The sequence below is a fragment of the Anabrus simplex genome, chromosome X (assembly GCF_040414725.1).
Source record: "Anabrus simplex isolate iqAnaSimp1 chromosome X, ASM4041472v1, whole genome shotgun sequence".
Classification (NCBI taxonomy): domain Eukaryota; kingdom Metazoa; phylum Arthropoda; class Insecta; order Orthoptera; family Tettigoniidae; genus Anabrus; species Anabrus simplex.
Window position 1 is genome coordinate 198,614,408 of NC_090279.1, and position 12,108 is coordinate 198,626,515.

Here is a 12,108-nt window from a genome sequence, read left to right on the forward strand (position 1 = left end):
CCGAAATGAATCGTTACAATTTGAATTAGATTGCTACAATACATTACTTCAGTACAGAAAATGCATATAAAATGAACTATGCATAATGGAATTAATGCTATTTTAATAATTTTTAATGTCTTATAATGAAGCATTGCATCAATATGGTGTAGTCAGCCATTTTTGACACATTTTTAATAATTATGGACAATGAATTTTTAAAATAGTGCTTTTTATAATATGACCAATATTCATTACATGAATATTTTTTTCAAAATGTTGAAGATGGCTGGCTGAACTTGGGAAACAATCTTGAGAGTTGGTCACCATTACAGTAAAACAGGAATGTACATCTATTTAACTAATGTTGTAGTTTTCATACAAATTGTGTGGTATGTTTTATATTATGTTTGTGGGAAAGTTTCTTCAAATTGTAAGGTGTTGCAAACAGGGTATTTGTTTGTTGGTAATATTCCTGTTCTGTTCCAGTTAACTGCCAATTTTCTCACACTTGAAGTAAAATTTGTTTTATCTCTGGAAATTTGCACAAAATGCAATGTGAATACTTAATGAAAGTATACTAAAATCAAGGGAATTTGTATCTTTTATCAGCTGCATTGTAAAATTTAGGAAATGATATAATAAATGATGAAAATAACAGATGACTTATTATGTCCCTTATATTTTCCTTTCAAAAAAGCATACAAATTTTATTTACATTTCACTGTCCATTCTGAATAAATGAAAATTACTAAAGTTTGGACTTAGGTGTTTTTTTTCATAATTAAATTAAAATACTTTATAGCAAATTTTGGAAGTTTGGACTTAATTTTTTGAGAACTTAAAAAAAAATCTTGTTGAAAATCAATATTGAATTGAAGTTTAAGTCAAATATCAGCAATTTGAGCAGAAAAACAGTTTAAAAATATATACTAAGTCCAACACCTCATTTCAAGTGTCCAGGTTCAGCGTTGAAACTTTCTTGAATCACTAACTGTCCTGTTCAAAGAAAAAGAAAATACAGAAAAATTAATATTACCAGGTACATACATACTATTGCACAAGAAGAGAGCATTTTGACTGCTCATAACAATACTATCATAACTAATATTTTTCAAATGTTACATTAAAATAAGTTTAAGTTTGTTTATGCCAGAGATCACCATGGAGACTTACAGATGCAAGTCCCTGCCGTGATTTAGGTCGTAAACAAACTTTTAAATTTACTTTAATGTAACATTTCAAAAATGCTACTTATGATGGTATTGCTCTGAACAGTACATATTTACTCCCCGCTTGTGCAATAACAATACTTGCTACATATCATTGAATCACCTGCTAAAACCACTGTGTGATGTCAGTGTTCTCCCTAGGACCTTTTCAATGGTCAGAAAGCCCAGCTAACATAACCTAGATATGTATTAGTTACGTAATATTAATACATATTTTAGTCATTGGGTGTTCCAAATTAAAATATAAATACTGTAAGATTTAATGAAAATTTATCATTTCAATAATTGTCAGCATAATCCCATCAATTACATTGGAGTTTAAATGTCTAGCTTGACTATCACGTAGTACGTGCGAGCGAGCACTCTATTTCTTGTGGTGTCGCAAAACCATATGTCACTCAGCAACCAAGTGGTAAGCCCCAGTGTTACATGATTATGAATGAGCAGAACACTAGAAGTTCAAAATACTCTGTTGTGTCTTGTTTGTGATAACAACATTAAAATAGGTGAAATTTGCACTTAATGTTTACTTGTCTGATATTGTTAATGTCCTGAGGGGAATAAATTGAAATTAAATCATATTCTTTTTTTATGTGGTAATTCCCACCCGACTACTCATTCCTGCCACCCAGCTAACGAACATTTCTGTAGAGAACACTGTCAGAGAATTCTTTGAAGCGACTAGCACAATATCGAGTCTTAAGACATTTGGCCGGAAGAGTTTTATTATTTCCGCTGAAACATTTCACACAGGGGTTTCTGCAGGGGCAACATTGCTGTTATTAAACATTAAATGCAGCAGTACTGCCAACAACTGGAAGTGTGTATGATGCACACAATTACCTACAAGTGAAGAAATAATTTTGCAAAATATTTACTAATCACCCTAATTTTACTACAGTTTACAATGGTACTGTTATTTTTCTGGCACAATATAATGAAAGGGCATGTGTTTATCATCCCTGTAACTATTATCAGTCACAAGACACTTGTCTTCTCCTTAGAGCTCTCTTCTGCTCTTAAATACCAAATGACTGCACTATTCAGCCAAGCTTGCTAGGAGGTCCAAAGACTAGTAACTGGTTTCATAAGTACTGAAAATCCTCAGCCTGTTTCCAGTCATTTGACTGGGTCAGGAATGGGATGAAGCCCCTATCTAGCGGCGAGGATAAGAATTGTGCCGGTTGCCGGAGCCAGTAGCACTCCACTGGGACAATTAATGACTGACAGATGAAATGAAATTGGAGTGTGCCGATGGAATAAAAGCCTGTCCTGGCTCTGCTTTGTCCAGCACAAATTACATATGTAGTGGCTGGGATTTGAACGACTAAAGCCAACGGTGAGAGGCTGGTATGCTGCTGCCTGAGCCACGAAGGCTCTAAGTTTCATATGTATTTTTAAATTTAAAGATTTTATAATAATTTCTTTAAAACTGAACCAAGATTGGCAAGTTCTTCAGCTCATTAACTTAAGGTTCAGATTATTGGTACGAAACCACATGGCGCAACAAGCCCAAAGGGCCATGGCCAACAAAGTGACTGGTAATCAGCCCAAAGGACTGCAGATTAAAAGGTGTCATGTGGTCAGCAAGTCTAATCCTCTGGCTGTTATTCTTGGCTTTGGGGTTCGAACACCAATGTTGGCAGCTCTGAAGATGGTTTCCCATTTTCACACAGGCAAATGCTGGGGCTGTACCTTAATTAATGCCACGGCCGCTTCCTTCCCACTCCTAGGCCTTTCCTATCCCGTCAAAGACCTATCTGTGTCGGTGTGATGTAAAGCAAATTATAATAAAAAAAACATTCTAGGCTTTCTAGACTGGTGTAATCACGTAGGCTGAGTGGACCTCAAACAAGCACTCAGTTCCAGGTAAAAATCCCTGACCTGTCTGGGAACTGAACCCGGGGTTTCCGGGTAACAGGGAGGCACGCTACCCCTCCTCCAGATTATTGGTGCCATTTATAATAATAACAATAATAACAACAACATCTGTTCAGCAGTTCCAAGAGTTGACACTACTGCTACATACAAAATTACTAACCATTTCTGACAAGTACGGACAACTTTCTAATCATTGACTTGCATGACAACTTAAATAGTTAGGCTACTACATTTTTAACATTCAAATGTGACCCATTGCATGGAAAGGGACCTAAAGTCGGGTTTCTCATTTTTTGAGACTTTTGTAGTTCTAAATTTGGCATAAGATACTGAGAGCACTTTTTAAGAAAGTCCATACTTCTAGGTGCATACTTCAGAAGATATTACCGTAATTACTGACTTGCTATACAGAAAACTATATTTTGAGAAAGACTCAATTACAGCTTTCACTAATTTTTCTTACAAACAGTATAAAGTTTTCATGACATCAAATGGTGAAGACTCAAAATGCTGTGTAACTTAGTTTGTTAAGAAGACCCATAGGTAGCGCAAGAAGTCAAAACATAAAAACGCAGTTTTGTTCGGCTCTGCTATAAAATTTCCATTGCTAGCTTTGTGACCCACTGCGTGGAAAGATATCCAAAGTTACATTTTGATTTTTCTACCTTAAGAGTCCAAATAACTAGGGAGCAAGTTCAGCAATTAATAGCTTTTTTCGTTTTTAGTGAGCGACTTGGCCGTGCGGTCAGGGGTGCACAGCTGAGAGCTTGCATTCAGGAGATACTGGGCAGTCCTCTCAACATATGGATTAAAAATAAATTACCAGAACAGTGGACAACACCCATCATCCACCCATTACACACGTAAAGCTGACAAAACAGACTCTAACAACTGCAGGGGAATCTCACTCCTACACATATACAAAATCCTTGCAAGAATCATCCTTAACAGAGTCACGTCACAACTTGAGAAGGAACTAAGAGAATACCAAAGAGATTTCAGAGCCTGGAGGAGCTGTCCTGACCAGATCATGAGTCTCAACCTAATAATCGATTATATCATGAAAATAAACAGAGATATGGTGATAACATTTATGGACTTCAAAAAGAATTTCACCCAGTCTACTAAAAATTCTAGAACTCGTTGGACTACATCCCAAATTGATAAATATGATTAAATTGACCCTCACAAACACCAAATCAAAGGTGAAGTATAGGGGTGAATTATCAAAACCATTTGAGATCAAAAAAATTACGCCAGGTTGCTGGACCACTACTGTTCAACTATGCTCTACAAATGGTAATGATTTAAGAAACGACCCAGAAAAATCAAAACAAATTATTTTGGTTTTGCCGATGACTTGGCATTACTAGCAACTGACAACACAGATATCAGAACTTCAATTCATTGTAACAAAAATTGGCCTTAAAATATAATTTGCAATGACAGAAATTATGTTACAAAAACATCACTAAAAGAAATAAGCATAAAGCATAATAAAGTAACGACAAACAACCAAATAAGAACAAACAAGCCAGCTAAAACACAAAAATTAACCTGGGACATAAAAAAATTGGTTGTAGGTTGTCATTACTGTAACGGCCGCAGGGTTTTAGGGTTTCCTATACTTACTTATTAAATTGTTTTCACAGTTTCAGCTAACCTCCAACTGAGCGCGCGAGTCAACACAGTGCCATCTTATAACAGAGTGACGTCACATATTTAGCACAAATTGCGCCTTACTTTGAAGCGCTATTTCATAAAAACTATGCTTCAGATTTTCTTTCTTTTTTTTTTTTTTACAAAAGGTAGCCTCCTCTTTTATCTGTCAACTGAGACATTAAACACAATCGTAAGTTAAATACTCTCACCGATATACGCGTTCTACCCAAACAGTAAAAGGGTCTTAACCATGTACCCACATGCCTACCACACTCAATATACATACAAGATTTTTTTCAATGAACGCATGCAAAAATTAAATAGGAAATAAAACATGCTCTACTAAACATTTTGAAATAGGGAACCTTGGGTCTGAGAAGCGAACTAAAACATGTTTATTATTATTTTCCAGATTAGTGACATTTAGTTTTCACATTAATTACAGTTATCTTACGAGGGCTATGCCGAAAGTTTTTAGCAGAGTGTGAAAAAAAAAAATTTATTTGCGAAACAACAATTACAACGTTTCAAAATACTCTCCATTAGCACGTATACATTTTTCCATTCTCTGAAACCACTTAGAAATGTTTCAGTCCAAGCTTCTTTCGGGATGTCACTTGATGCACTCTTGTACGCTGCAATGGCCTCTTCATCTATCGAAAACCGCTGTCCACGTATTTTTTCCTTGGACTTAGGGAAGAGAAAGAAGTCACATGGGGCCAGGTCAGGTGAATAGGGGTGATGAGATAACACTCGCACTTTTTCCCGTTCCAAAAAGTCCATTGTTCTGGCAGCCATGTGTGCACATGCATTGTCGTGATGCAGCAGACTTTGGGTGCTGTAACCTCGAAGTGGCGAGGACTTTGGGAAGAAGACAGTCATTCACATACCATTCAGCATTGACTGTACGACGTGTCCAAGGTCACAGAGGTGAGATGCCCTATTTTCGTAAAAAAAAAAAAAAAGTTGCCACCATCTTCTTTCCGGAGCTCCGACTTCGTCGAACTTTTGTGGGTGGTTCCTCCTGGAAAGCACCACACAGAAGACTGTCTCTTCGTTTCAGGGTCATATTGGTAGACCCATGTTTCATCACCTGTGACGATATTTTAGGTGTCTTCGGACTGCCCTCCATTGAATTTTTCTAGCTTGAAATGACACCAGTCCACTCTCTCCTCCTTTTGGCTTTCTGTCAGGGAAACGTGGCACCCAACGGGCACATCTCTTGGTAAGGCCTAAATAATCGTGAACGATGGTCTGCGCTGCTCTTTACCCAATATTTAAGGTCCCTTCAATGTCACAAAATGTAAGATGTGGATCTGCTCTGATCATTTTCCTCACAGCATCAATGTTTTTTTGAGTCACAGCTGTTGCTGGGTGACCAGGACGAGGTTCATCTTCAATTGACTGCTGACCCCTTGAAAATTTGCGAAACCAATTTCCAACTGTGACTCTAGAAGGGGAAGCCTCACCAAAAACGTGCAGCAAAGAAGAATGGCATTCTTCGGCACTTTATTTCTTTTTGTATCATCATAAAAATTCATTGCTCGAAAATCGCGGCGTGACAGATCCATCTCGCACCGTGTCTGATTCAGCACTGCCTGTGATTTCTTCCCTCCTTGCGGAGGAACTACCACTACAAGGGGTTGCACGCGAATGTTCCAAGGTCGAAAAACTTTGCTCTTTCAAATGAAAATAATCCCATTGTCCTCAGAATTACGGTTTACGCGCTGCTAAAAACTTTCAGCATAACTTTCATACTGACATCTACTTACAGTTATTACTGTGCAGTGCCATATCATTGACAAACCCGAGTTAATGTATAATTTTGCACCTCACAACGAAACGACAGCCACAAACTTCAATGCAAGCACGACACTGACGTGCAAGATACTGCCGCAGCCTTTCAAATCCCATCCTGGCAAAACTGGGGTCTTATTCGTCGTCGTCATCATCATCATCATCATCATCATCCTTTAACCGTCTCCAGTCACCGGGGTGCGGTAAAAGAGTGCTCTCCATTTTCTTCTATCCAGGTACATTTCTTACTTCTCAACTTGGTGCCATTCCACTCCTCTTCCTTCCAGGTCCTGCTTTTCCTTGGTCTGCCTCTAGGTCTTTTGTCTTCCAGTTCCTTTCCTAGCCATTTTCTTGCTATTCTTATTTGATTCATCCCTTTTATTTGACCATACCATTTGAGTCTTGACGTTCTTACATTTTCGCATTACTTGTGTATAATGACGGAGCTCTTCATTCCGGATCTTATATCTCCTTGTTTTCTGTAGCATTGACCTCAGGAACTTCATTTCTACAGCTTGAAGCCTGCTATTGCCTACAGGTTTCAAAGGCATATATAATCACTGGCACAAAATACAGTGGATGCCATTTATTGTAATCACGGATAATGTTATCAACCGTATTATATAATCACTTTTATGAAGTCCCGTACGAACAAATACTAAAACATTGAAAATCTTCCGTTTATTGTGATCATGAATTCGGTTTATGTTATCATATTTGTTTTCAAAGATTTCGTTCTCAAGTATGCGAGTATTATCGCGCCTTGCCTGAACACACTTACTTCTTCAAATATGAAAGTGCTAAAGGCTGTAAAACCTCCAAGGAACGAGTAAGAGTTTTATGTTGTGCGAGTATGTCTGGTGAAAACAAAAGACTGTCAGTGACTGGGAAAAGTAAGAACCCACGTTGCTTTAAAGGCATCAATAAGTTTCCAGTGGACTATAATTCCAACTCTAATGCATGGATGACTGCCCTGATTTTCAAAGAATGGCTACCAAAGTGGGATAATAGGCTGAGCTGTAAAATAGTCTTGCTGGCTGACAACTGTGCAACACACATTGTGAATTGTGAGCTCAAGAACGTCAATGTGGTTTTCTTATCGGCGAATACGACTTCATTAATTCAACCATGCGATCAAGGGATCATTTGCACCATGAAAGCTTATTATCGCCATGAAATGCGCACAAGAAGCTTAGAAAACATAGAGGACTCACATAAAACTAGTACCAGTGCCCTTGCCAAAACAACCAGCCTTCTCGATGCCCTGCATCTTCTAGTCACGTCATGGGCTAATGTCACAGCACATACAATAAGGAACTGTTCCCGGTATGGGGGATTTTTAAGAGAGTTAACAGAAGTAGACAAGGATGTTGAACTTTGTCCAACAGGCTTAACAGAAGATGAATTTCAGGAACGGATGAACATTGATGAGGGCATCATTACTGATACGAAACAAAGACGACATGTGAGGCAGTTAATTCCGCAGAATTAGATATGAGAGGTGAAGAATAAGGAGCAAAAGATAGCGATGCTGATGATGACGGTGTTGCTGAAACTTCCCGAACACCAACGAATGCTGAAATGAGACAGGCGCTAGATATTAATTGACTTTTGAGAGAAGCAAACAACGATTAGAGACTATTTTAACATAGCTGAAAACAGTTAACTGTATTGCAGTGCTGTGTATCGGTATCTGTTTCATTTTAGTGCATGTAGCTTATGAATAAATACATTAGGCTACCTATCAATTTTTATTTTTCGGCTACGGTTATCAGCCGGTTAATGTTATAAAATTAACTGCGTACCAGAGTGATCATAATAAACGGCGTCCACTGTATACCTGATAAAGGGTCCTCTCTGTACTTAAAGGTTTTTGGTTATCCACCGAAGAGAGACTTATTTTTTATTTTTTAAATTTAAATGATATTTGTTCATGGCGTCGACCTCTGCAGATCTTTTTGAAGTATTTTGTGGCATGTCTCTTGTTCTTCATACTTATAATGTGCCCATTCTGCTGAAGTCTACGCTTCTTTATTTCACTAGTAATAGGGGACCTCAACGTCAGCTACCTCTCTGTCTACTTCATTCCTGATTTTGTCCTTTCAAGTAGTTTGATTCACAGTTCTAATGAATCTCATTTCTGTTGCCTGAATTCTGCTGTAGTCATTGTTTAGTAGAGTACATGCCTCTAAACCATATGTGTGAATCAGTACGAAGTAGGTGTGGTACAGGTTTCTTTCTGTGGTATTCTGCAATCCCAGAGTAGATTTCTGACTTGATTGTAGAAGTTTGATGCTTTCTGCGTCCTGCTTGACAGTGTTGTCTCTGGAGGTTGTGCTTCCAAGGTACTTGAAGTGAGAAACTGATTCTAGTTTTGCTTCTTCCTGCTGATGGTCATTTATATAATAATTGTTATTTGCTTTACGTCCCACTAACTACTTTTACGGTTTTCAAAGGATGGTCGTTTCTCCAGTCTTTGATTTGCTAAGCTTCATCTCAAATTCATTGAACATTTCTGTACTTCAGATTCTCTTTCACCCATAACAGCACATCAGCAAATACCAGAGCATTTAGTCTGCTGTCCATTTTCTTGATAGACCTTATGATCTTGTCCATTACCACTATGAGCAAGAGTGGTGATAGGGCACTTCCTTGTTGGACACCTCGCTTTGTCACAAACAATTCTGATCTTCCATTGTCTGTCTGAACACAGCTGTAGCAGTTCTGGTATTGCATCTTCATTCTGTCAGTCAAGTACTTCGGGACCTTGAGGTCATCCCATGCATTCCCAGATCTTGTTCCAAAGGACACAGTCACAAGCCTTTTCAATGTCCAAAAATGTAATCACAAGATTCTTTCCAAGTTCCCAGAAGTTTTCTCTAAGCATTCTTATGGCAAGAATGAGATCCATAGTACTTTGATCTTTCTTGAATCCACATTGTTCTTCATCAAGCAAAGGTTCCACTATCTTCATTTCCATGATGTTTTTCAACAGCTTCAGGGTGCATGACAACAACATTATGCCCCTAGAGTTTCCATATTTCCGTCTGTTCCCTTTTTAAATAGCAGGATGATGATTCATTTTCTCCAATCTTCCAACCTTGTGTAATGAAATTACACCCAGCCTGTTCTCATATTCACACCACTCTAAGCTCCACTCTTTCACTGTTGAACACTCACTGGTATTGAGCAAGTTGGCTGTGCAGCAGTGAGCTTGCATTCGGGAGATGGTAGGTTTGAATCCTACTGTCGGTAGCCCTGAAGATAATTTTCCTTGGTTTCCCATTTTTACTCCAGGCAAAGACCACGGCCGCTACCTTCCCAGTACTAGCGCTTTCCCACCCTGCCTTCACCAAAAACGTTCAGTGTGTCTGTGTAAAGTTAATCTAGTAGGGAAAACAAAAACAAACAAAACAAAACCCCACAAATTTGGGTCTGAACTAATCTTTAGCACAAGGGCCGCTTGTTACCTAGAAAACTGGTTCTACAGTTCAAGCCAAAAGCTTGTGAGAGTATTTATTACTAGACTAGGTGTGTGTATGTATATATATATATCTCAGATAACATAAAAGCCCAATAACAATATCTTGAAAAATCCCCCACTCTTTATCATTACAGGATAAGATACTACGGTACTTCAAGTAAAGTCCGTCCCATATAAGCTTATAAACCTCACTCTTTCTTCCATGTTAATACTGAACGTTGTGATTTATAGTTATTTTCTAACTGTAGGGTTCGATTCAGTGTCACTAACCATACAGTTTAGAGGCCCTACTTCCCGATACGATGTCTTACAGTTACTGTTGGCACTATGTAGTCATGACTTTTTTGTGACTTGTGAGATATATTCTTCAACAGCTGCATTAAGAAAATTACTAGTGTTACTTTTGCGGGTATAAGTAAAGCACATTTTCTTTTTTCCTGTAGGATTAGTAATGCGTACATCAAAATAAAGAAAGAAATACACTATGTGATCAAAAGAATCCAGACACCCCCAAAAACATACATTTTTCATCTTAGGTGCATTGTGCTGCCACCTACTGCCAGGTACTCCATAACAGCGACTTCAGTAGTCATTAGACATTGTGAGAGAGTAGTATGTGGTGCTCCGCGGAACTCACGGACTTCGAACGTGGTCAGGTGATTGGGTGTCACTTGTGTCAGAAGTCTGTACGCGAGATTTCCACACTCCTAAACATCCCTAGGTCCACTGTTTTTGATGTGGTAGTGAAGTGGAAAAGTGAACGGACACATACAGCATGAAAGCGTACAGGCCGACCTCGTCTGCTGACTGACAGAGACCGCCGACAGTTGAAAAGGGTCGTCAAGTGTAATAGGCAGGCATCTATCCAGACCATCACACTGGAATACCAAACTGCATCAGGATCCACTACAAGTACTATGACAGTTCGGCGGGAGGTGAGAAAACTTGGATTTCATGGACAAGTGGCTGCCCATAAGCCAAACATCACGCAGGTCAATGCCAAACGACGCCTCGCTTGGTGTAAGGAGCGTAAACATTGGACGATTGAACAGTGGAAAAATGCTGTGTGGAGTGACGAATCACGGTACACAGTGTGGCAATCCGATGGCAGGGTGTGGATATAGAAAATGCCCAGTGAACGTCATCTGCCAACAGTAAAATTCGGAGGCAGTGGTGTTACGGTGTGGTTGTGCTTTTCATGGAGGGGGCTTGCACTATCACAGCACAGGCCTACATTGATATTTTAAGCACCTTCTTGCTTTCCACTGTTGAAGAGCACTTCAGGGATGGCAATTGCATTTTTCAACACGATTGAGCACCTGTTCATAATGCACGGCCTGTGGCGGAGTGGTTACACGACAATAACATCCCTGTAATGGACTGGCCTACACAGAGTCCCGACTTGAATCCTATAGAACACCTTTGGGATGTTTTGGAATGCCGACTTCGTGCCAGGCCTCACCAACCGACATTGCTACCTCTCCTCAGTGCAGTGCTCCGTGAAGAATGGGCTGCCATTTTCCAAGCAAACTTCCATCACCTGTTGAACGTATACCTGCAAGAGTAGAAGCTGTCATCAAGGCTAAGGGCGGGCCAACACTATACTGATTTCCAGCATTACCGATGGAGGGCGCCATGAACTTGTACGTCATGTTCAGCCAGATGTCCAGATACTCTTGATCACATAGTGTATGTAACATTAAATTGAATGAGGATGAGAGGGAGTGTTTATCTCCTTAATTCATCGCTGATCTTGATAACTGATTTAATTATGAATATCTTGATTGATCACTTACTTGGGTCAGGGAACCTCCATTAGTGATACTTACAATCAGGTTAATTTGTTAATAGTTATGCCTCGTGATTTCAATATGTACCTAGTCAAGTTGGCAGCAGTGATAAACCAAAAAAAAAAGGACAGAGAATAGGGTGGCGATATTTGCTTTTTTGTGTGCAGAGTATTATACTCTAATTCTTTAAGGTTTGTTTTCTATCAATCATTATTTTGTCTAGTCCAATAATCCTCATCTTCGACAATAGTCTCCAGTGATCTACCCTATCTTTTGTTAGTGG

General features: G+C 38.9%; 1 protein-coding gene across 2 annotated transcripts in view; it reads right to left on the bottom strand.

The window, feature by feature from the left end:
• Positions 1-860: 860 nt before the first annotated feature.
• LOC136886864 (zinc finger protein OZF) overlaps positions 861-12,108 on the bottom strand; it is a 229,277-nt gene continuing 218,029 nt past the window's right edge. For both annotated transcript variants that reach the window (XM_068230660.1, XM_068230661.1), the window contains one exon: positions 861-978. In XM_068230660.1, coding sequence (XP_068086761.1) covers positions 945-978 — 34 coding nt within the window. In that variant the 3' untranslated portion in view covers positions 861-944. The remainder of the gene's footprint in view (positions 979-12,108) is intronic.